The sequence below is a fragment of the Channa argus genome, chromosome 20, assembly GCF_033026475.1.
Source record: "Channa argus isolate prfri chromosome 20, Channa argus male v1.0, whole genome shotgun sequence".
Lineage (NCBI taxonomy): Eukaryota > Metazoa > Chordata > Actinopteri > Anabantiformes > Channidae > Channa > Channa argus.
The window spans coordinates 978098-1004638 of record NC_090216.1 but is presented as its reverse complement, the minus strand read 5'-3'; the positions used below and the strand labels follow the sequence as shown (position 1 = coordinate 1004638).

Genomic DNA, 26541 nt, shown 5'->3' with positions numbered 1-26541 from the left:
ACTAATCACAAAAAGTTAGGGAAATTCGACCTTTGGGTGAAATTTATGGGAAATGTAAACTACAGTGATATTATATCATGAATGTAGGACACTTAAGTAAAACCATTCATTTCTTCATCTCAAATAATATATCCAAACAAAAGGTAACAACAGTTGCGGGTAAACCACAACATAAAATGTCAATGTCTCAATAAATTGTTGCTTGTTAGGTGTCGTCTTGGTCTCATGATGTCAAAGTGGGAACAGGATGATAAAGATGGTAAATGTTCTGCACTTATATAGCACTTTTCTACCTATTGACGCTCATAGTGTTTTACACTGCTTCTTATTCACCCATTCACACTCACAATCACACACACACACACACCGATGGGGGAGCTACTATGCAGCTGGCCAACACTCACCGGGAGCAACTAAGTTGGGGTTCAGTGTCTTGTTCAAGGACACTTCAACATGTGACCAGAGGAGCTGGGTATTGAACCAACAACTGTGAGATTGGTTGACAACCGCTCTACCTCCCGCGCCACAGTCGCCCACAGCAAGAGGACTGTTTAAATACAAATAGCTATTGAATACATTTAGTGGTCGATTCATGGATCAGACACGATCCACGTCTGTGTACGTATCCCCAACTGTACTGTGAGCAGAAGTGTGTACACACCTTAAGGGAAGTGGTAACTGTGATTTGCTGTCATCAGCTCCTAAAAGTCTTGACTTGCTCACGTCCATTAAATAAGCTCCCGCCTGGCTGATTTACAGATGTACTGTACTGTAGGAGATGTGCAACAGGCTTTAAACTTTAAACCAGGCAGGGCAGCAGAACACTGCTTCACTGCATAATGTTAGAATCAGTGGACAAGATGATAGACAGTTTGTCAATCATCATCATGATAGACAGTTTGTCAATCATCTTGTCTTCTACAAATTATGTTCCTATGCAGCTAAAGTGCAAATGCAATTATTGTAGAAAATGCATCATGGGAGATGCCCAGCCACCATTAGAGTACAGCACACAAAGAGTCCAGGTGTAACCGGACCCTGCTGGCTGTGATTTACGTTTTATTTTCCAAATGAAAATGACCAAAAAGAGCTTATGTAAGATAAATATAATAGCAGGTTTCTTTAATCTGTTTATACGAAGTTAAATAAATTGAGTAAATTACTTACTGATTTCTGCACAAATCAAGGTACAGTTTTCTTCACAAACACACATTTTAAGATGCTTTTAGCCAAACGTTGTTAAAGCACAAAGCACACTCCTCTATAATCTGAGGTGCATTTAATACTCTCTCAGAGGCTTTTTACCAGTGATGCTGTGGCTTTCAGTGAAATCACCAGCTTACAGATGGAGACATTAGCCTTTTATTGCGTAACAGCAAAATGAAGCAAGAAGCTGTCATGAATGAAAATGTGAGTGTCATTTCTCAGTGAGGTGTGGAGGTGAAAAACCTTTGATTCAGTGTCAGGCTGTCAGGTCCGGATGGAAACAGGACCAGCCACTGCTCCTTTGTTCTGCCTCGCATTTCCAGGCTGTACAGCTTGTGCTCAGCGAGGGAGTTTTCTTCCATTAGGTTGACTTTTCTGGAGAGCTGCAGGGGAGAGAGGCCGAGGAGAAGCAGTTGACATGATCCCTCATTAGAGCTGGAGGTCGGGCTTCGAGACGGGGGGCCTTTCAGGGCCCCTCAAACTCTCCAAGGCCACAGCTGGAGAGAAGACAGCTCATGCTGGGATCCATTAGTTACCCAACCAATGAGCCCGGCCACACAATCACACTTCATCTTCATGCCCGGTGCATACACTCCTCCACTAAGAGTCATCATAGAGGCTAATTTTAACACAGTGTCCCACTTCCACATTGTGTGTACACCAGGACCACGTAATGATGCTGAGCGTGCTCTGTCCAGAGCGCACTACGGTTTACTGTTACATTTAACAATACATGGATATTATTATAGAATATTGTTGCATTTATAGGTGCCAGCGGATTTGTGGTGTGATAATGTGCCAAGTGGATGACACTTGGTTGAATTATTTGACAGCCGGCCTCATAAAACGTGCAGTAAGTTGTTATCATGCTGGACCCTGCACACAACTTTCTGTTAATGTGAGATTACATATGAAATTTTATCTTCCTAATATTTGTACTAAACCTACGCATGTTTATCTCAGGCTTCAGCCTGACCCCTAGGTCTTTGTGACTAAACTCAACCTAACCTCAGTTTGAAATCCAGCGTTTTTGACTGTTTTGTCTTATGCCAGATGCTTTTTTGGTTCTATTGTAAGAAATAGCAGCTGCCATTTTGGTGCCTGCTGCAAAAGAAGTGCAGTTTTAACAAATGCTGCTGTTGACGCGTATGAGAGGGGAGGGACTAATGATGGATATGGGCATCGTTTGTTTTCTCTCCTTTGAGTTAAAACCCAGTGATAATGATGGGACAGAGCGTGTCAGAAAATGAGGACCAGCCATGGTTTCTCCACACAAACATTAAAAGACATGCAACACATTAGTTTTCTATCGCAACATTTTCTCCTGATTTGCACAATTTTACAGTTGCCTGCTGAGAAAAGTGAAGGCAACAGATGGACGGCTCTCACTACCTCCATCAGTGTTTGTCTGTCCGTGTCCACAGCATGTGATTTCTGAGTGTTTCTCAGAAATAACCATGTCTTACGTGTCCTTTGTGTGTGTCCTCATCCACTACACAAGACAGCACCACAGGAGCAGGGTCCCAGCTGTCAGGATCACTCCTGTCTGCTCCCACCTCAGTGTGAGTCTTTGTGGGGTCCAGGTTGAGTTTTAGACTGTGTGTCCAGTCGTCACACCTTCAAAGTCTGTTTGAGGGTTCAGATTTAGCTTTAGGGTTTACAAAAGATCTGGGTTGTGTTAGACAGTAAGTTAGGATGAATGACATACTGCACAGGCAATAGGACTGAATTAACAGACAGAGCATGTGTATTGTAACTGTGGGAATATGTGAGATAGTGCCATCTGTGTATAACCTTCCATTTTATTAAATATAATATATTGGGTGCAAAGTTTTTACTTAAAAAAAAATATATATATATCCATCAGTGTGATGATGTGTTCTGAAGTGCAGTGCATCAGAAAATGTGATGTAAATGTGTGTTTCTACAGGTGGTAGACAGAGCAAACACTTATATTCACACCTCAACCAGAGCAGCTCGCTTCTGATGTTGTAGAGAACTTATGTAGAGATGTGGAAGTACACAGAGTAACGAGTACAGTATGAAGTTTCTGTTGTATCATATGACCTCTGTTAGCAGATTTCCTTTTTGTGGACTAAATATTAAGAACTTCACTGTGGATAAGAAAAGATGTTTTCCTTCTAGGAATCTATGACAGCGATGTTGGTGATAAGGTTTGACTCAGTCGGCTTTCGAGTTCATCTCAAAGTCGTTGGTTGAATATCTTTCAAATTGAAAGTAAAATTCTTTTATGCCATTTCTGTAAGGAGGCTGGAGGCACCGTCACAGCCCTCCGTCTCCTTCAAGTTACTCTCTAACTAAACTGCAGCTCCAAAGATGTCATTGTAGGGAATGTTACTGCGACTGGAATGTGTTTTATCAGCATCCTGAGGTAGGTTTTAATTTACAGTTATGATAAGATGCAAATATTTTGTTTGCAGACAACATGTTTTTTTCCTGCTCGTTTATCTGATCTTCCTCACATCATGTTTTCCTGCTACTTCACTGACTGAGAGCAGCGCTGCCTGAGTGTGTATTTTAGTGCTGGGAGGGGGTTGGGTTACTAGCTGCTAGTGTGCCAACGGTACTGGGAGTGGTTGCTTCCCAGTCAAGAGGGATCACACTGTGTAATTGTTGCAGGTGTCTGTTTCACTGCCCTGAGAGTTATGTAACTTCCAGCCTGGTTTTCCATTCTGCTCTCATATGCTGACTGGAGATAAACTGCAGCTTTGTGAAAACCAGGTGGATGATGTGGAACAAAACCCCAACTCCACCTTAAAACAACAAACTGGAATGTGTAGAAAATACTACGTATTATTTTATTATGTTCATTAACATGTGTGTTGTTGAACATATGACTGTAAATGCTAAACATCAGCATCAGCAACTGAGATGAGAAAAGGAAACTTTCACAAAAATACCACCTTAACTCCTCAACTTCCTCTTTTTAGGGAGTGACCTTTTAAGGTGTGTCGTGTTTGTGCTGCAGAATGAACAGGAATTAAATATACTGGTCATTTCGGCTTTGCTTTTCCCAAATGTTGGTGACCTTATCATGGATAGAAATGTCCCGAGCTGTGACAGGTGTGGCTGAGTCCTGCTGGGTAACGAGTGCACAGTCTGCTAATTCACAGAAGCAAAGATTCCCTGAGGCAAACGCAAAGAGCTACATCACACTAACACAACCTGACACCAAGAATTCAAAGTCCTGACTCACCTTCAGATATATGTGAGGGTGAAAAAGCTCTGAATGGACCTGCTCGCACTCACTTGAACTTCATGTTAATCTGTTCAGTGGTTAATGATGAGCATTCCTCTTTCTCTTTGGCCTCTCTCACTTTCCTCCACCCTCCTGGCAGGAAGTGCAACTTGGAGCAGAGGAGAGTCGGGCTCTGAGGACCCGGGTCCAGCTGGCCGAGGCGGCCCAGAAGCAGGCGAGGGGGATGGAGATGGACTACGAGGAGGTGATCCACCTTCTGGAAGCTGAGATCGCAGAGCTCAAGGCTCAGAGGGTGGAGCAGCCAGTGGCGACCAATAAGGTGAAACACCTGGATGTTTGTTCAGTCTTTGGTTTGGTAAAGATCTCACAGGTTTGCTTGGATGCAATGAGGAGACCACTGCTGGTGTTTTGCAGCAGCATCAAATCGTAGTGATTCCTTGGACGCATGTGAACATTCTTAAGCAGTTTGTTCTACTAAACTGGTATAATGCTGGTGTGACCCTGAAATAACCAACATTATGCAGAGATAAGTGTTTCTGTGACACCAGTTATCAGGTCATTGCCTGTCTATGTCTATGGCAGTGAAACACTGAACACCACAACCTGTGCTGCTACTGGTTCTACCAACTTGGCAAGTGATTTGATTTTTCCTCTTGTTGCTCCTCTTTTCTTTTATCTCTCCACTTTCCAATCACCCCATCAGTCAAGGCAGATGGTCGCCCGTCCCGAGCCTGGTTCTGCTCGAGGTTCCTTGTGTAAGGAGTTTTCTCTCTGCATTGCTGCTTAGTGCTTCTCGAGGGGGGTTTGTGGTGGAGAGGTGGACACATCAAGTCAGAGAATTTCAATAATTGTGGCTCGATTACTAAGTTTTGCAGTCTTCTCTAGAAGGGTTACACCAGCACAGACTCTTGTGCTGGTGTAACCCTAAATAAAATATATATTAAAATACAAAATGCCACAGCTTATCTTCATTACTTTCTCTCATACATTTCCCTCCTCCCCTCTAGGTTTTAGTTTCTCCCTCTATCAGCAGCAGTGAATCTGGGTCAGTGCTGTGCTGCGTCTTATTCAGCGCCAGAGCTGCTCCCCTCTCTGCTGTCGCCTCTCTCCAACAGGTTATTTTTACAGGAGTCTGGCTAGCAACCTGCAGGACCGGCAGGCTGGCTGCTGACTGCGAGCAGGGAATCACATATTAATACATGTGTTAAAGAAGAAGGCCTCCTCTGCGGCGCTGTGAATACTAGGACATGCTGAAAGCAAAGTGCTGACACTGGCCTTTCTGAACTACAGAGGGAGGTGGTTCACTCTGAGAGTGACACAATACTCAGGACATCCAGGGAAAGAATCCATTTTTAAAAACGACAATGATCTGACTGAAGGTTCTGTACATGTATATTTCTGTACATGTAGGTAAAATCCTGGGGGTCTGAAAAATTAAAGCCAAATAAAATTTGAACGTCAACACTTTTGGCCCACTATCACATATCAGCACCAAGAAATTGTTTTTGTTGATACTTGTGTAAATTCAAATCTGTTGTGTCTGTACATCAATGTGATGATACAGGACAAGGGCTGGAAACAGAGGAAGCAACAATACTGGTTCTGTTCAAACATAACAAAACTCACCTGCCAACACTAGTTTCTCAGGTTGAGTTGACTTTTCATGTTGGATTCATGAGAAGAGCCAACAATGAAGAATTTAGGATGAGCAGACTTTTTTAAATTACATTTTTAAAATTATTTTCAAACTTTTTGTCACATGCTGTGACATCTCTATATGCTGATCTCATGCTGACCCTGAAAATACCTGGACCTTTGGACTGAATATGACTCCTGAGCGGAGCATACAGTACTGTAAACGTATTAACTGGTCTCCACAAAGAAACTACGTTACATACACATGGTTTTATCCAGAAGAACATTGTCTTTAGACCGAATAAAATGTCAGTCCTTCTTATTGTTTTTTCACAGCAGGAGGAGACAGAGGAGTTGAAGAAGAGAATGGCCGTCCTGGAGTGTCAGCTACGGAAGAGTGAAGCGGCCAAAAAGGGTTTTGAGATGTCGACTGGAAAACTGCTGAGTTTTGTTGAGGTAAACAGTCAAAGTAGGGGTCAAATCTCAACATTTCTCCAGTCCCGTCTTACTGTAATGAAATCTCAAGTGCAGAGCCATGTACAGGTGTATCAAACTCACTGGCCACTTTATTGATACACATATATGTACATATATGTACCTTTGTGACATGGTGCTTTATCCTGCTGGAAGTAGCCATTAGAAGATGGGTCCACTGTGGTCATAAAGGGATGGACATGGTCAGCAACAAAACTCAGTTAGGCTGGTGCATTTAAATGATGCTCAGTAGGCACAGAGGGGCCCAACGTGTGCCATGAAAGCATCCCCCACCCCATCAAACCACCGGCAGCCTGAAGCGGTGAAAAAGATCCATGCTTTCATGTTGTTTACGCCAATCTGACTCTGAATGTTGCAGCAGAAATCGAGACTTCTCAGACCAGGCAAAGTTTCTTTCTCCTATTTTAATAAGCTCTTGTGAATTGCAGTCTCAGTTACCTGTTCTTAGCTGAAAACAGTGCCACCTGGGCCCAGACCACCTGCTTCAGGATTCAACTTGTTGTGCCCTCCTCTGCAAACCTCGGTTGGTTACAGCACCGACATCATCGCCATATTCAAACTCACTTAAATCTCCTTTCTTCCCCTTTTTATCCTTGGTTTGAACTTCAGCAGATCATCCACGTCCACATGCCTAAATGCATGCATGAGTTGCTAGCATGTGATTGGCTGATTAGATATTTGCATTAGGAGGTGTACAGGTGTACCTAATAAAGTGGCTGGTGAGCGTAGTCCCCTTTGCACAGAGTCATCCAAACACTGTTGCACTAGCTGAAAAACCTTTTTTCTGCACACAAAGCAAAGCATGAGAAGTATTTGTGTTTTAAAGTGAAGAAATGGAAGATTTCACCTTCAGTGTCAGTTCATGTGAAAGGACAGATTCAGCATGATTTTGCTTTATATAATAGTCCTTCGTGCAGCTGGATTTCAATTTCCAAACTGACAAGTGAGACCATAAAAGAACTTTTGTCACATTTAGTTTTTATTTCTCATTGTGTTTCTGCAGAATGTTCAGGAGTTTCTGCTTGAAGGCCACGGACCGACAAAGAGCTACAGGTGTGTGTCTGTGCCTGAGTAACGACTTGACAGCCTGGTGTTCATTAGCGACATGGCGGCTGTGCTAATGAGACAGATTGGTGAATATCAGCTGCTAAACTGGTTGCTGTTAGCAACAGCTCTCCATCTCATGTGTTTTCAGGATTTGTGTGATATGAAACCCGGGTTTGTGCGGCTGCTTCTGCAGCCGTTCATTTTTGGTGAGCTTCCAGTTAGAAGGAAAAAACCTGATTAAAATTTCATCTCTCTCCACAGACTTTCATTGTGATCACGACTTAGTGGGTCTTGCTTCTTCAGATGTTCTGGGTCCTGAACTGAGACACAATCTCACACTGTGCAGTTCACTTGTCTCAAGATGCAATGAAGCAGATTCAGAGCAGAACTGATCCTCATTCATGTTCCATGGTGGAGATGCTCTTTTTTCATCTTCTGACCAAAACGCTCATTTTGAGAATAAAATAAAAATTAACTTTGCAGCTCGTCAACCCGCATTTTAACAAACGGTTCACTTCCTCTTTCTGATTCTCCTTCATGGAGCCGCTTTCACTCAGAAAACCACATCTGCTACAACTCTTGGACCTGAATCTTAGATCTCAGCTTGTCTCTTCTGAACTTTTCTTTGTTCTTTTCCTTGTGTTCAGCCTCAGTCTGGCCTTAGTTTTCCTCAGGGAGCTCAGCTCTGCTCTCATGGCCCCTAAACTTCTCCCTAACATCAGCAGCTGTGGTCCTGGACTCTTTATCTTCACCATGTGCTGTCATTGTCTCCTTATAGCTCATTTAATATCCCATCTGAGAGGAATCAGTCATTTCCTTAGAAAATCTATTTAGAATAAAAAAGTCATCTGTTTTCGTCCCTGACACGCCTGCGGTTTTTCATGGGAGACGACACTTTTATATGAAGAACAGTGAAGTGAAGTTGTCGGTAAAGTGTGTGTGTTCCCAGTGGTGTGTGTGTTCATGTGCCATCTCTAGCACCTTCATTAGAGTCACGTAATGAGACATCCTGCAGCGAGCAGAGCCCATTAGCGCAGACACCGAGTGGTCCAGCTCGGCCCACTTCAGCCCAGGTAGGACACCGTTAGCTCCTGTTAATGACCGCCTGCAGCGAGCAGTAGCCAGGCGTTGGTGTTACGAAACTTCTCGAGCTATAGAGGCTCAGTAATCTCCACCGACCAACACCACAGAAGAAGAAAATCGCCGAACTGGGGACTGTACATTCAGCTTAAGACAACAGCTGCTCGTTGTTTTTACTTTGGTTTCTTTCTTTTCTTTCCTTCCTGTTGTGTCCTTTTTCTTAGGTCTTTCCTGTTCATCCTTTCTTTCTTTCTTATTCCTGTTCTGTTCCTCTCGAGTCGTTTTTTCTTTCTGCTTCCTTCCTTGTTGACTTTCTTTCATTTTGTTTCTTCTGACTTTTTCCTTGTAAATTTCTTTTTCCTTCCTGTCTTTGCTTCCTCACTACTTTCTGTTGCTTATTCTCTCCCATATTTCTTTTCTTTCCTTCTGCACACATTTCCATTAATATTTTTTTCCTTTCCTTCTTACAGCTTTTTCCTTTCTGTGTTTTTTCAACATTTGTATTGTCTTGTTTTTGATTAGATTTTTTCCTTTTGTCGCCTCTTATCTTTAATCTTTGCTTGATTCCTTGAATCCCCTTCTTGGTTTTTGTTCCTATTCTGTTTTCTTATTTCTATGTATCTTGAGAATAGTGATTTTACTTGCATATTTCAGTCCACCGATAATAATTTAGTTTTATTTTACTTCAGTAACATTTAAATAATGAACTTCTATCATTGAACTGAGGCCGTGATGTTGCCCGCTGTTGTATTGAGTTCGGCAGAACTGTAACACAGAGTTATCATCACCTTTTGGCCCGTTGTGTAAGAGTTTTTCTGTAATTCAGGTCAATCGGTCATGTTATTAAGTCACTCAGCTATGACACCTCCTGCCTGGCTTCCTTTATTTTCAGTCCAGGTCAGTGGGACACCTCGACTCGTCTTTCATAACCATGGGACCCCCTGGTCGTGTTTGTTCTTCCTATTCACCTGTCCGTCTGTTTCTAGGCCATGCGTAAGCTGAAATATAGGCTGTTCGGTCTGTCCGTTCATTGAAGGCAGCAAGCATGAGGTGTCGTTCCTCTTTGTTAGTAAGAAATGGCTTTGAGCTGCCCACTCGCACCCAAGTAATTACTTTATTTCATAATTCTGAACATTGCTCTCATTAAAGCCATTAGTCAGCCTGACTTGAGCGCTCTAATAAAGGAGCACAGTTAGAGAAAAAGAAAAAAAAACCTCATGACAGAAAGAGCTGGACATTTCATTGTGCACAGGTAATAAGTTTGGTTTTAGTGAGAAGACAAGAAGCTTTCTTTTTAGAAACACAAACAAGTACAAAGTCTTGTTTGCCATTAAGTTGTCACTCATCCTGTGGCTGTTTGCTGATTGGAGCAAATTCATCGCTGTAACTATGAACAGACCTCTGAATAGTAGCTGCAACCATAGCGATGTCACAAATTTTCAGCTCGCTCCATCATTTAGACGTCTGGAGTGTAAGCTTGTTCATCAGCAAGCGGCTTCATGGGCTCTGCTGCTTGGAAGCTTTGCTGAAGGGGGAAGTGTTTGAGTCACTGACTGTTTATCTCAGTGATGATTGGATGAAAGAATGAAATCGAGGAAAAAGGCACTGTGCTAAAAACAGTAATGTTTCTAGAGCTCTTCCAATAAAAACACGGATGACTTTTAGCCGCTGTCGTAGGTGTGACAGCAGGTGATCTCCTTTAAAGAGTGACTGAAGGTGGCTCGGATGAGTGGGACAAGTTAATAGGTTGTGATTTTGACTCAAACTCAGGAGATTTTGGGTCCAAATCTAGAATGAAAGTGTTGATTACTGTACTTTAACCAACAGGATAATGGTCAATGACAGATAATTGGCTGACTCCATTTTAGCTTTTTATTAACGAGTATGCATTAAAAACGGCTGTGTCATTGTTCACATACTTCTTTTTGTACTTTGTGGTTATCTGGTAAATGTATCTACTGAGCATCTCACTAGGGCCTATAATCTTCTCCCAGGCCAAAATCACAATGTTGTGGAACCTGAATGTTGTCATAGTCTTTCCCCGCTGACTCGTCCTCCTCTCTGTCTGCAGCTCTGGAGATGTAAAGGTCGGGGCATCCTCTCAAGGCCCCCCTCCTCGCTACAAGAAGACTCCCTGGACGACTGCCACGCTGGCCCAGGAGGCAAAGGAGCTCACACGGACTGTCAGGGCCATCCTGGAGGTCGACTGTAAGTGATCACCTCCACGCATGCAGGTTTGCATGTCTTCCTCCTCCTCCTCTCTGTCTCTGTGCTGCCCTGCATGCGACTACCACCGGATGAAGCTGAACTGATCCTATCGACCTGCTGTTGTGAGTGACTGTCCTCCCCGTTTCAGTGCTGACCTTCTAGAGGACCCGGCTGTATGAGGACAGCGAGGCTCTGAGACATCAGCAGGAAATCTGCAGCCACCTGTGAATCCGAACACTCTCCTCCCCAACAGCTCCTCATCTCCTCAGTACTTGTTAGCAATGGACTCATGTTTAACCTCTGCATGAACCATTTATGATTGTGCATTTCCTGCACATTCTCTAAATATTCAAAAGATAGTGAACTTTTGCTTTACTCCAGTGTAAAATGTGGCCGTTGATGTTGAGATAAACTTTCAGTACGGTTTTGTTAATACACTGGAAGCTGGAAGAAGGTCACTGTAAAGCTGAAGGACTACATGAACATTTAAAAGTTTGGCCCATTGAATCACCTAAACTACCAGGTAACTTTCAGCTTTTATGACAGTTTCCCTAAATGTAAAGTCACTGGACTGGTTGATCGCTTTAGTAGTAAAAGAGGAAAAAACAAAGAAATTTAATTACAGTGTTTCAAAGAATAGGAATGTTTAAAAAAATAGGCAAAATAGTATTAAACAAAACAAGCGACTGTGGTGCAGGAAGGTAGAGCGGTTGTCCACCAATCTCACAATTGTTGGTTCAATCCCCGGCTCCTCCGGTCACATGTCGAAGTGTCCTTGAGCAAGACACTGAACCCCAACTTAGTTGCTCCCGGTGAGTGTTGTCCCCCATCGGTGTGTGTGTGTGTGTGTGATTGTGAGTGTAAATGGGTAAATAAGAAGCAGTGTAAAGCACTTTGAGTGTCAATAGGTAGAAAAGTGCTATATAAGTGCAGAACATTTACCATTAAAAGTATTTTTGTTAGATTGTATATTTTATTCGCAAAATGTTGAAATTTTTGTCACAAAGTTATTTTGTAGGAACAATAGAAGCTCAAAGATTCTGACTTGTCCTTTCAGGGTCGGCCGCAGCACAATGTGTTCTGCATGTCGGCTTGACATGAGCTATAGATGCTCTTCATGCTGCAACACTCCCATTTTGTCCAGGCTTGGGACCACCACCAGGGTGGCCCTTGGATGGGCGGGGCAACGCTGGGTGGGGTGGGATTTCATCCCTTCTGCATCCCAACCTGATTCTTAACCCATTGAGCCATCAGACCTCCCCCCCGTAGGAACAATAGAAGAAATCTTAAAACATATATTTTATAAATGTAGACATATACATGTTTTTCAATATAACATATTTCAGTTTTTTGTTGTTAAAATATAAATAAGTGTGAGCTTCCTAAAATTCTTGCAATTTTTTTTTTATTTAAAATAAAAAGCTCCAAAACAGCAGCTTCCCTGTCTGGGAAAATGAAGCTGGAGTTAACTTTAACGGCTGACGTCTCGTGTTCAGTGAACTCAGTGTTGGTGTAAAACGATGGACAAAACTCCAAAAATGTTGATGTAGTCCTTTAAATTTTACCCAGCCTCTGTCTCTTTACCATCACAAATGCCGTCATCAAATCAGCAAGCAGCAAGTCGGCGTTATGATATCATGTGATCACTGAGTAACTTTGTGTTTGAGGGGCTGAATGCTTGTGTTTGTGCAGTAGATTAGCCAACAAAACATCTACAAATATCATTAAAGAGTACACGAGGAGAAACACTGAGACCTCTGCAGTCACAGGACAGTTCCAATCTGAATGGACCCTTTAAATGATTTTCTCTCTGCCTTTTGTCCTTTTCCAAGTAAACTGTCTGACACAAACTGTCTCCACATCCTGACTTCTTCTTTGTAAAGAGAAGCAGCTGCTCGAAACTTAAACTATGTCAAATGTAGTCATATTTCTAAATGATTTCACAGACGTTAGCACATGGAAAAGTTTTGGGGGTTAGTCACCAACATGGAGTGTGACTGATACAACTGAAATGAAATGAAGGAGAAAAACGAATTCAGCTATTGAATAGGTGAAGCAGATATTTTCAAAAAATGCCGTTCAGCTCTGCTTTAAATTTCAGATCCAAACATTCATGAAGTTTTTCCAGAGTTTTCTCTTGAGCAGCTCCTTCGAGACCCTTCTGGTCTGCAGTATGATGTGAACAAGATAACAAACTGTACCTGTGACCTGGCTACATGTTAAATCACCTCCAAGCAGTACAAGTACACAAAGCAAAGCTGAACCTGTTGTTGGAGGAATTTCCAGGAGGGCACCAGAAAGTACATTGACTGTTTGATCGGTCCGATACAACAAACTAACTCTTCTTGCCGTGTTCATGTGTCCATCTCTAGTGTAAGTTTGTGTTTAGCAAACAGCAGCTATGAACTGGCCTTAAACAGTTGCTGGGTAGTTCAGAGGGAAGACTAGAGAGTCTGGCTGCACTTTACCTTGACTGAACAAGTCAGGTCCTGAGAGTTTGGAGGATTTCCAGAATTTATTCTGTGCTCTGTGTTTTTTAAAGTTGAGAGTTTATTCCGCTCTGGATAAGTGGAATAGTTGGTCTGATTTCCCCTTGGTTGAGTTTCCTGTCTCAGAGAAAATCCCAAATGCATCACAACTCACCTGAAAATATAATCTGCCCAGTAGTTAAACAGATCTGTGGGAGGGAAAAGAAGATAAACACAGGAAGAAGATCCCATCCTGTGCCGGTGGACAAAACCTGGAACATCTGAACAATGAGCACTTTCTCTTTCATCTGATGCTGAATGCACTTAAAAAAAAAGCTTCTTGAAACTACTACACTCATAAGAATATATGCTGTCAACTCCAAAACCTGCTGCTTTGGGCTGGATTACTCACTCGTTACATGCTCCAGAGTTTGTGTGGGACTGGACCTAGGACCACATCCAGTAAAGGGTCTTTCTGTGGTTGCACCTTATGTTCAGAGCTTCCCAACAAACCAGGGAAGATTCCACTTTCGGACTTTCCCAGTAATTACACAGGGCTGGGATGTGGTTCTGGGAGCCCTCAAGGGTAGTTCAGGAAACCTGGGAGTGTGAGCAGGTCTGTTAATACTCAGGATTTAGGCCAACGTGCTGTTGTTGTATTTACTGGCTGCTCATTAGCTTTTTCAGGAAGCTTGAAATGATTATTCTACATGGACACATTTATGCATTTAGTGTTTTTACATATTTGTTATCACTTTCATGATGGTTCAGGAGGCAGGATGTGTGTTGTTGACACAGTCACCTAGTTTCCCTCCATCAGAGCATCAGTGGGAGGACGAGTGCTTAGTTACATAATTAACAGCCGTGATCTGGGATCAGAGGCAGCGTGAGCGAGCGTCCTCCATCGTCCACAGCATCCTGTCAGAGGTAATGAAGACGGATGAAAGCAAGTCACGGCACAGATGGAAAGTAGGTCAGTCTGATCCAGGGGCCACATCTCGTGTGTGTCTCTGTGTGTGTGTTATTGCAGGCCTCTTTGGCTGGATACAGGCATCGCTTCAAAATCATAAAGCTTGTAACAGCAGAGCACTTTTTCTTCCCTGTTTGTTTGCCAACACAAACACAAAGCGTCTGACAGATTGCATGAGAAACAATCAGCAGGATGAATCGCTCCCGTTCATTCACTTTTCGAGCTGTAACTCGGACACTGTTGCCACGACAACCATGTCTCCTATGAATTACATTCATATGCATCTGTCTCCTGTACACCCACCAAAATACATTTGAGATACATCAGTGTTTGTTTGTTAAACACATTAACAGCCGGCATTTTTCAGACGAGTCCGGATCATGTTCCACAGTCAAAGTCACAGCTTTCAGCAGCTCCTTCTCATTTAGTAGCAGTGACTCTCATCACATCCAGAAACTAGAGGATAATACTTGGAGGTTGTGATGTTTAGCAGAGCTGCGTTTGCACCTACACGACGGTTGCACGATTACGTCACCATCACTACACTTCTAATTCATAATTAACCTTAGTGTGACCTGACGTGGCCAGAGACTGAGAGTTTAAACACAACACAGCTGTTTGGCGTGATGATGTCGCCACTTGTTAGCCACTACGTTTGTAGGACACGTGGAAACTTCCGAAAGCATAAATGACGTGGTTATTGTTTGTGCTGAAATAAAAAGTAAATCTCCTGAGCTTGTGTCAACTACAGACCTTATTTTAATTAGAAATATTAAAAAATCATCCAAAACATCAGAACCACCTCTTTCTGTAATGCACTCAAGCATGACTCTACTTCCTGCTTCCCCCTAAATAATAAACAGAATTTTCAACCTCAAAACTGAGAAATTGCAACATTGTGAAAGTAGAATTCATGGCAGAGCTGCTGTATTAAATTGTACACCTGTACCTAATAAAGTGGCCGGTTAGTGTATGTGTAACTGCTGCTCTCGGTGACAGATCTCTGAAGAAATGCAGGTTTAAACTGTGCAGTGAAAACCGAAAGTGAGGTTTGGATGTGACTGGAAATCTGCTGTGGGATCAGATCAAACTACATGTTTGTAATCGACTGTAATCTGCAGAACAGGCTTTTACATTTTTCTCATAATTCCCACTGCTGCTAAAGATCTTTGTCACCTGGCGGATATGAGAGAGAGAACTGCCTGATAAAGACTCAAAGCATCAGTGAGTGTGAACTGTACGAACCGGCTGAACTCTGGACATGAATAATGCAGTTAGAACAGAATGTGGTTTGTAGGCGACTGAGCTGAAAGAAACTGAGAATGTTTCAGATTTAACTGGTTTAGTTTGAGGAATCTGCCCAGTTACTTCGACAGACAGAACAAAGTTCTATTTTTTGTTCTAATGAAAGTCATTTACACATGTTCTAAGTATTTGATACATTGGCTGAAACATACACGCACTCAATTCAGATTCCTTCCATTTAGTCTAACAGGAGCATTGAGAGGTGGAGAATCTCTATGGAAGTTCTTTTTTTAAAATTCCCTTTTAAAGCAATTGAACATGATGTAAATGTGTCAGGTTGGACTGTGTGTTGAACCCTTGACTGAACATCATCTTGATGCAGTTTGATTCTCCAATTGTAGACTGATGGCGTCTTCCAGGTATTAATCACTTCAGGTCATGTGGTCTGCACTGAACAGTGGTTCAGTCTAATGACCAACAGGAGGTGTTTGCTGTGTGTAGTTTGGACTTCATCTCCAATAGCTGCACTGATGATTTGAAGATTTGTGAAAAACTGCTGGTTCAGCACCTTGAGTACAATTGTGTCAGGATTTCTTCATCTACAGGACTAAAAATTCATAAAAGGTTCAGAGATTCCAGTGACTTCTCTGCAGAAAGGACAGGGCTAAATACCCCCACAGCTGTAGACGGGTGCTGTACAAATGCTGACATGTAATGGAGTAAAAGTAACAAAGCGGAAAATACTGCATACTAGTACCTGAAAAATGCAGTACTTGTTATTTACCATCTCTGCAAAGTTGGGTTTGCATCTTTACTGTTTTCCTAAATGTCCTAAAATAAAAAACCGAGGTTTCCAGTCTCATTGGTTCATATTTAATCTTCATCTCTGAGCTTCACAGTTTGAACAGTAACAAGTTTTCACCGAGCGAAGCCGTGAATAATGTCACAGATTATTCTTCCAGACGTCGTCTTTCCATGTCTGCTTTCTAACAGTGAAACTGAATCAGCTGAGAGATTCTTGTCTCACACTCGGTCCAGCAGCTGATGTCGTACCAGTTTCTTTGTGTTTCTGTTGCTATGACAGCCGCACCAGCACAAATTAGCGTCTCTGTCTCTGTCTCTGTCTGGATCCTTAAAACTGTCCACTCACACACACAACAGTAGATATTCCAAGTGAAAATTAACACGTGTTAATATTTTTGATTCTGATCGATCGATTATTGAGGTCAAACTGTTGCACTGGGCGAACACACACCGACTGAGCCTTTAAAAGATGAAAGGACTGCAAATAATTGTTTCGATAGGAACCAATCAGAAACCGACAGTAACACAGAGCGAGAGTCTGAACCTTTATTGAAAAGAGGAGACTCATGAAATCAGGGCTGGAGAAATGTTTCTGCCTGCACACAGGATTATATCTGTTAAGTTTTAAAGAAACAGCTGCCGTTTAAATCTGAATGATATTTTATCATATTTAACACTTTCTCTTCCTCCAGATCAGTGAATCACCAACAAGTCTGAGCTGTTCTGTCATTAATCTACACATTTATAATTGTTGAAGCTGGAAAATGTTGGAACATTATCTCAACACAACAAAAATAAGTTGGAAACTTTATTAATTATTTATTAAGTCCTAAGAAAATGTTTCCAGTGTTTCCACCAGCTTATCCTGTTCAAGGTCATGGGGGTCTGGAGTCTCTCTCAGCTGTTATTGGATGAGAGGCAGGTCCAATCTGGACTGGTCTCCAGTCTGTCTCAGGGAAACAGAGAGACAACCATTCACACCTACAGGCAGTTTAGAGTCACCAATGAACCTAACATGCATGTGTTTGGACTGTGGGAGGAAGCTGGAGGAAAACCACACAAGCACGGGGGGAACATGCAAAGAGGCGGCTGCCAGCCAGGGATTCAAACCATCGTACATCAGCTCTGTTTGAAACGCCCCTGAGTTTTCTGTGCCCGAGCTTGTATCAGATGGGGAAATGAGTCCAAGTCATTTCAGCTCGTTTGGGTTATAGTGGTTACCTGCACGTCTGTGGAGACATGAGGGGGGGTTGAGTTGCCAAGCAACTGCAACAAATTACCAACAATAACGTTAAATCATGTCGACCCATTAGACTGGATCACAGAGCCTGGTGTTTTTCAACCGAGGGAAACACTTAAAACCCCTTGAAGCTCATCACATGTTTTGCAGTGGCTGAGTGTGAAGATCTCCCAACATGTCGCGGTGATTTCTGTGCATCATTCTGCAGAGGCCGTGCATGTGTGTGCACACGGGAGAGGCGTGTTTACTGCTGCATTTCTACTGCATGTGTGTGTGTGTGTGTGTGTGTGTGTGTGTGTGATGCAGTCAGTGTAAGCTGCATGCGACTGCTACTGCAGGACATCATCACATTTTTATCATGCTGGGTATGTGTGTCAGACTGAGATGACTGAGTCAGAGTGTGTATCTGTACGAGAGTGTTTATGCATGTGGGCTTATAACTGTGTGTGTGTCAGTGTGAGCTGCATGCGAAACACACACACACACACACACACACACACACACACACACCATATCTGAGTGTTATGGTTCAGTCGTGTTCGACCAAGAGATTCACACAACTTTGTGCAGATGTGGCCACATACTAAAAACACTGAGCTCCCAGAGGTTTCATCAATAATCCAGGTCAAAAGTATTTGTTACAACAGCAAAGAGACTCACACAGAGTTACAACCAACACCCAGCAGGTCTGACTACACTAGTTAAAGTGTTTCGTGCTTGGGTTCAGACGCTCACAGCGTTTGAGAAAGATGCGTTCACTTGTCTTTAAACTAAAAACCTCTTTGGGACTGTTCACTTCATTAAAAACTAAATATGTGGTAGTTTGTCACTGATGGTTTGTGGACTCTTCTCCTTCATACGACCCACAGAAGTGTTTGCTGAAAATGTTAAAATTGCCCTAAAATGATAAATGGGTTTAGAAAATTAACAAAACTTGGGATGAGACAAAGTGTAATGACGTCAATTTAATGTGTCCACTTTGGTTTTTGAGCACAAAACTGCAAAACCTCAGCTGGAAGTTCATTAAGCAAAGTTCAGCCAGTCTGATCCAGGATCTGGACCTGTGTTTGTAGTCAGCGCAAATTATTGAGACAGGAAGTGGAATTTAAGAAATTGATAAAATTTAAGTCTGGACCTGTTAATGTGACATCTGTGGATCAGAGTTTTATTTGCATGTATATTGTATATCCTGTGATCTTCTTTTCTCTGAGCATGTGACACCGGGCAGCAGCTGAAGCTTCGCTGCTTTTGTTCTCAGAAACAGGGTTAAGAGACTTTTTATCTTGTACAGTAAGTGAAGGGATGATTGTAGAAAAGTCCAGTCAGACTCACAAGACATCAGCAGAGCTCCTCGGGAAAAACCAGGCCTGATCTTTGTGGGTGTGTGGGTGATCTCCTGACCTCAATATGTCTTCAATCCAAGAAGCTACACATGATCAAACCACATTAATTATGATGGTCTCATGATGGTTTTTTCTCCCCCTGCAGGTCTTCCTTACGGCTGGGAGGAGGCCTACACTGCAGAGGGAGTGAGGTACTACATCAAGTAAGAGCTCAGACATACTCGCAGACACACTGGCGGGTTACTGACCTGGACCAGGTCTACCAGGCGCGAGTCCAGGGGGCCCAGAGGTCCGGCATCCACAGCCTCTTAAGTTACTGTTGTCATTTGTAGTTTGACCGCAGCTAAAGATGCAACATGTTCACAGAGAGATAGAAACAACCTCAGACGCATGGACGAACTTCTAAGAAAAGGCCCAGAACCCCCAGAAACATACAATAGACTTAAACCAGACCAAGTTTTTCCAAGCAGTACCAGTCAGTACTAGTACTGTGACTCTACCTGCACAGTTCTCTAATGCAGTACTTTGCTGCAACAATATTTCCTCAGCACTGTGACACTTTGTTCCAATAACCAGTAGAGTAAATAATTAGTGTGGGCCTTGGATTTACTGATCCACATCCTGACGTGAGTTCAAGCCTCACCTGGGTTAATACCTCAGGCTTCATTCAGTTACTGGCCCTAATTCATAAGTCAAAGCCAAAGCAGATCACATTCAGCGTTTCCACTGTTCTTTTTAATAATATTAATGTTTGTGTCCACATGATGAGTTCAAGCCCAATGGTCCTGCACTTGTAGCTCCGGGTTTGGTCCCCACCAACTCCGGAGAGATGTGTGAGAGGACATGTGCTCATCTGAGGACACAAATGATTCGTTTGAGGCAGTGGAATCAGCTGTTGCTCTATGAAATCAGTCACCTCTTGTATTTTTGTTCTGACCCAAAGTCACATAACCCAGACGACATCGTGGAGCCTCCCTGTGACGAGCAGCACCACCTTGGGGCCTCCTCCTTCCCTTCCTCCTCCAGACTCCTTACAGCTTGAGGGAGAGCGGGATGCAGAGCTGATGGACCGCCGACCCAGCCCATCCATAGAGACAGAGATGTAAAAGCCTGCAGCAGATTCCTCTTTGTTATTTACACACCTGCTTTTCTTTTAAAAACGTTGGAAATGTCCCTGATTGTTCCGACTCTGCATTGATGTGTAAACAGGAAGTTACTGTAATAGAACCTGTTCAAGAGCCCAAATGAAAATAAACTAACGTGAATCTTCACAAACTTGGTTCTTATTTTGGATCTGTGTCCAGTGGTGCATGAAGTACTTTTACTCTAGTAAAAGTAGAAATATCAAGTTTTACCAAGTCTTGCATACAAAGTGTTAAGTAAAAGTACAAGAGTAAGAGTACAACAAAAAGTAGCGATTATGCAGAAACTGTATTACTGCATCTTTTTCTTTCAGACCTTTTTAATGTCGAGCTGCTGCTGCACTTTCTTCACAGTCTCGTCGTCTTATCCAATTCTCATCTGGTACATTTTGTTCCAGAAAGAGAGAAATTCAGAAAGCTTCAGGTCAAGCAGCTGAATAGTTTAAGTGGTGGTGGAAACTGTATCACTCAAGAAGTTTACGGCTTTTGTTTTAGCCTCATCATGAAAACTTGGTTGTCAACGAATAGGCTCCATCACAGTTTTCGCCAAATGAGCTCTGGTGTCACATGTGGGACTGCATCCCTCCTCCACACAGCTGTGACGTCCGAGGACGTGCACAGCTGATGCAGGAAGTCCACGAAGGGAACTTAAGGTCTCCGTGATGCACACAGGCCACGATCCCACGTCCGCCTTTGGGACTGGACTTTCTGTTATAATCGTCTCTGGTTCTTTAGGTTTAAGCTGCACTTTTATGTTATTCACGCTGTGGAAGAGTCTGGGTGTTTGTCTTCCAAGCAAAGAGGAAGACATTCTCAGAGGATGGCGCTATTGTGAGTGTCCACAATGAATCCTGATGTTTGCTGCTACAAGCTTGTTCAAACTAACAAGACGTACTTGTCCTCTCTGCCAGAGTGGACGGGGGAGTAAACACAGTCATCAGGACGTCAGCTTTCCTGCCACACAGGGAAGAGAAGGACAAGGTGATGCAGCGGCAGCAGAATGTGTCCACATGTGTAGGAACAACACCATTGATTAGCAGTAAAGTTTAGCAGAAGAACTGATCACATACAGACTAAACCTTCAAAATAAAAGTGCAGCCAATATTACCAATATGATGAAGGTCCAGACGACAATGCATGTGTACATATGGGTAAAATTGTTTTAATCATTCAACGCCAGCACAGACACAAAACGATGAGGGAAATTAGAAGCTTGGATCTACTTTCACGTGCACAGAAATGTCTGTTACGTTTATGCTGCTGGTACTTTGAGAATCTTTTGTTTGACCAAAATGCAACAGAACAGCTGAATTCTTCCCTGTGCAGCAGAGAACTGGTTCAGTCTGTGCTGCATCAAATACAGCCGTCATTATCAGTGGATTGCGATACGTCACAGAGAGGATCGATCAATCGTAGAGAACGACACTTTTTACATTTCCTGTTTTTAGACTGATTCTTGACTTTTGTTCTGATGTTAGAGACTGACAAAATAAAAGTCCCTGTGAAGAAGCTGAATCTGTGTTGAGTGCAGTGTGTGATGTGAACACTGCTTTTTCCCGTGGGTGTGGGGGCTGGAGGTGGACGGGCCGAGCTGAGATTCCTCTGCCTGGGGCCCCAAGTATTGATTTTCCTTCTTGTGCAGCTATAAATATCTGCTGCACACAGACACGCTAACGACACAAACTCAGACCAGGCCGGGTGCCTGATTTTATATTGTTGGACACATTTGCGGCAGAGTCTATTTCAAAGTCTGGTTATGTGTCCGCAGCAGAATCCTGGATCTCGTTTTCCTTTGTGTTTCACTACGCTGGTGACCAGGGCTGTTTTTACCTTTAATGTTGCTCATGTGTAAAATGCAAAACGCGGCCAAACTGTTGAATCTGCTTCAAGCAGTTGAGTTTCAGAGTCAACCTGCAGCTAAATAGTTACTTTTCACAGTATCGTCAAATATCGCTGCTTTTTACGTCCTTTGACGTCTTACGTGGACGTCGCAGGTACTGTAGGACGCTTTCTGTTCTCTGCTACACCAACTGTTATTTTATCATTATTTTAACATTGTTTTATCTCGTTTATAGTGGGTATTTAATTAGGAACATTTTTCTTTGTTATAAACCTTGATTCATATGTTGTCTCCTCGATATTCTGAGTAAGAGCTAAGACTTTGTCCAATCATTGTATTGTTTTTCACTGCAATGACCTGCATGTACAAAGGGGCACAATACTGTAAAACTGTACTATAATGTGAAGACTGCTCGTCCTGTCGAGGTTTGGTAAGCAAGTGTGCCTACTGTTGGTATATGTCCATGACAAATGTCCCTTTGGGACAATATAGTTTGATTTGATTTGATTTGAGTCAAACCTCGGTCTTCTGTGGCTAAGTCTGTCCAACCACCCCAAACACGTCTCTATGACGACTCTTCACTTTATATACTACATCATTGCTGTTGTTTTCAAATATCGAAGTACGGGGGTCCCACTGTACTTGACTGACTATTACATATCACGATACAGGTGTTACGATACGATAACGCATCATCAAGTTGATAATGCAAATGAAAGTTTACTTTTTATCAAATCAGAGCAGCAGGAAATCAGAATCTAGTGATCAGGAATTGAAACGTGTCTTAACCTAGCTCAGATGGGCTGCATCAGAACTTCACATGCCCCCTCAGTACAGTACCCCAGCCTTTATATGAAGGATGCTCAGTTTCTTCTCATCTCTCAGTTGTTTGGTGGCTTGTTTGGTGTCTGGGGTTTTTTATTTTAACTTTGTGAAGCTGAGTTCTGTGATGGTTAAATACGAAACATCATCAGTCATTCACAGAGCTGTGGACTTCAACTTCAACTTCAACTTCAACTTTATTTATATAGCGCCAATTCACAACAAAGTCATCTCAGGGCACTTTACAGAATAAAGTCAAGATTATAAAGATATATAAAGAGAACCCAACAATTCCCCCTGGAGCAAGCCATAGGCAACAGTGGAGAGGAAAAACTCCCTTTAACGGAAGAAACCTCCAGCAGAACCAGGCTCAGGGTGGACGGCCATCTGCCTCGACCGGTTGGGGTGAGTGGAAAGGGGAGAGAGAAAAGAACAGAGCAACAAAAGCAACAACAAAACATCGGGCAGATTGGTAGGATCAGTAGCTTCACGCTGGAAGACACACAGCTTCAAAGCCGGGGGACACCTGCAGAAAGGGACAGAGAGAGGGAGACAGAGGAGGACAAAGACAACTACGGGAGAGAACACACAGAGTTAATGACATACAATGGTGACAATTGCTGGATGAGAGGAGAGGAGAGAGGTCAAGAGGAATGGAGCATTAGGGAATGGGTCCCCCAGCAGTCTAAGCCTATGGCAGCATAACTATAACTAACTATTTGCTTTATTAAAAAGGAAGGTTTTAAGCCTAGACTTAAAAGTAGAGAGGGTGTCTGCTTCCCGAATCTGAACTGGGAGCTGGTTCCACAAGAGAGGAGCTTGATAGCTAAAGGCTCTACCTCCCATTCTACCTTTGGAAATTCTGGGAACCACAAGTAGGCCTGCATTCTGAGAGCGAATTGGTCTACTGGGATGATATGGTGCTATGAGGTCTTCTAAATATGATGGAGCCTGACCATTCAGAGCTTTATATGTAAGAAGCAGGGTTTTAAATTCTATTCTACATTTAATGGGAAGCCAATGGAGAGAAGCTAGTGAAGGTGAAATATGATCTCTCTTGCTAGTTCCAGTCAGCACTCTTGCTGCAGCATTTTGGATTCATTGCAGGCTCTTTAGGGAGTTACTGGGGCATCATGAAAGTAGGGAATTACAGTAGTCCAACCTAGAGGTAACAAATGCATGGACCAGTTTTTCGGCATCACTTTGAGACAGGATGCTCCTAATTTTGGCAATGTTCCGTAGGTGGAAGAAGGCTGTTCTAGAGATTTGTTTTATATGTGAGTTAAAGGATAGATCCTGATCAAAAATAACTCCAAGGTTCCTTGCAGTAGTACTGGAGGCCAGACTTATGCCATCTAGTGTAACAATATGGTTGGACATCATATCTCTGAGATTTTTGGGCCCAAATACTATGACTTCAGTTTTGTCTGAGTTTAAAAGTAAAAAATTGTGGGAAATCCAGGCCTTTATGTCTTGTAGGCATGCTTGAAGCTTTATTAACTGATTATTTTCATCTGGTTCCATAGATAAATATAGCTGGGTATCATCAGCATAACAGTGGAAATTTATGGAGTGTTTTAATGTTGCCTAAAGGAGACATATATAAAGTAAAAAGTATGGACCTGTCTATTCATCAATTATTGCACCAAATATGGCTAAAACTGCTAACCTGTCATTCATAATCCCTGCGTGGAACATGGACTTGGTGAGAGAAGAAATAAATAAAACTCAGAACTGAAAATTAAATGTTAAATATGATTCATCACCAATCAGCAGAGAAGTTACACAACCTGCAAAGCCTCTTGTCCTTTGTTGAACCTTGAGAAATCACAGACTGCATCAATAACTCAGTCCTGATCGGATTAGAAAGCTCAGCCCAAACAGATCCCAGCTCGTCAGTGATTGTCCCGTTTACCAGCGTCACTGACGATGAGCTTAACAAAAGTCCCAAAAGGACTCGTTACAGCTCTTTTGTTGAAGTTCTTTGTGAGCCCAGGTCTTAGTGGGTGTCTGAGAATAGGTCTTGGCTCGGGCCCACTGAGTCTTAAAGCAGTACCAGGAGGTCAACGCTGAGCTGATTCAGCCCAGCTTTGGTTATGTAAATTATCATTTGAACTGTGTAATGAGACGAGGGCGCTGCAGGCCCGACACTCACGCTGGGATTACATGAGCATGTTGTTGTTTACAGTGGGCTAGAAAAAAGTGACCCACAAATCGAGGGCTTGTGTGTAACTGTAGTTCTCGTGGTATCAAGCCTCCGAATGATCTTCTCAGCACGAATTAGACCAAATGGTTTTAGGAGGAAAATCCAATTTACTCCTCTGGAAGTTTCAGAGTAGACTCTTTGTGGCCCAAAAGCTGAACAAACATCAGCCTCAGCTGATCCTTGTAACCCCTGTTAGAGCCCCGGTCAGAAAATGTGGCGTTTATTCGTGTCAAACACGTTTTGTCAGCTAATAATGAAGAAATATGTTGTGAATCCAACACTAATACAACTATTACAACAAGCACCTTCAACCTAAACCACCACATACATGGCAGCATCCGTCTCCTGAAACTGCACCCCTTCCTATACCAGGCACCAAAATGGCAGCTGCACTCTTACCCCACAATGCCAGGAGTCTGTTTCTGTCTGAAGGAGTTTCTGGGAACAGTTGAACCCACCAGTCATAGCCAGCTCACTGTAGAATCTCTAAAAGATGAAGGAGAAATAAAGGGAATAATCAGCACTACAACAAGGTGCTTCTGAGAGGCTCTCTGTGGGCCCTGAAACCAGGTCACAGCACCAAGGTGGCTGCTATAACTGTAACTACTGTAACTGTAACAAAAGAAGTATTGGGTCCAACAGTACGTACTTTTCTTTTGGAAGTGTCACAGTGTCCAAGCTGTGGTGACGGTTTGCGACGTAGAGGAAATGTCACTGCGGCAACAAGCAGCTGAATGTGTGCATGCATGTTTAGCCCGTCTTTGACTCCCGAGTAATGCTGCTTCATAACAGCAACAGCCTGTGTAGGAGGGAGCTGGGGTGGATGGTGGAGCCACGGTAGAGCTTAGCTCAACTCCAGATTCTCCAGAGTGGTTTAGGCAACAAAAGAGTTGTTTTCCTAAACCTAAAGGTGTCGTATTGATGACTTTCCTTAAAGTGTGTAACTGAAACAAGACGCTAATAAACCTCCTGGTCAAACAGGAATCAGTGCTTTTCTCGGCTTGGCCTCACTCAGCACACTTAGTTAATATCCCTGCAATGCTGCCAATGCTATTCAGTGAGTGTTCCAGAACCAGGCCACACTACGAGACGAGCTGGAGCTGATGCTGTCCTACCTGAGAAAACTGATCGGTGTTCTTCTTCTGTGATATTTAAAGTTCTTCAGGTTGAGCTTAGACTCTCATAGCACTTGGTTCAGGTTAGAGAACAACGTGAGCTGGTTCAGAAAAACGTAAATTTGACCCTGTGTGCAGATGAGATCCTGGACGTTGAACATCCACTGATCATGTTCCCTACAAGGACAGAATCGGAGCTGCAGTTCCACTGCAGAGGTATTATTATTTTTAGGAGACAGGGCCTAGACATTTCAGTGGGGCCCTGTTGACTGTAGACTTGTCGGGTCTGACCTCAGACCGGAACCGACAGCAGAGGCCGAGCAGGTGTAACGTTTAGTGCAGGTTAAAGAGACGAGTCAGAGAGATGCCCGGACGTGTCTGAGTCCTGTCCTACTTTTCTCTTTCACAAAGGTCGTCACAACATCACTGTGCTTTAGCAACCGCTGTTGCTAAGG

General features: G+C 42.9%; 1 protein-coding gene across 13 annotated transcripts in view; it reads left to right on the top strand.

The window, feature by feature from the left end:
* Positions 1-20497, top strand: part of stxbp4 (syntaxin binding protein 4) — a 45497-nt gene extending 25000 nt beyond the window's left edge. The window contains exons 17-23 of one of the 13 annotated variants that reach the window (XR_010911888.1): positions 4566-4745; positions 6398-6517; positions 7560-7609; positions 10755-10891; positions 11040-14332; positions 19107-19152; positions 19905-19992. Coding sequence is in view for 8 of the 13 variants with exons in the window: in XM_067488997.1 (XP_067345098.1) it covers positions 4566-4745; positions 6398-6517; positions 7560-7609; positions 10755-10891; positions 19107-19164; positions 19905-20067 (708 nt within the window). In the remaining 5 variants the exon portion in view is untranslated. The other 12 variants (XR_010911889.1, XR_010911887.1, XR_010911891.1 and 9 more) reach the window with 12 other exon arrangements.
* Positions 20498-26541: the final 6044 nt, after the last annotated feature.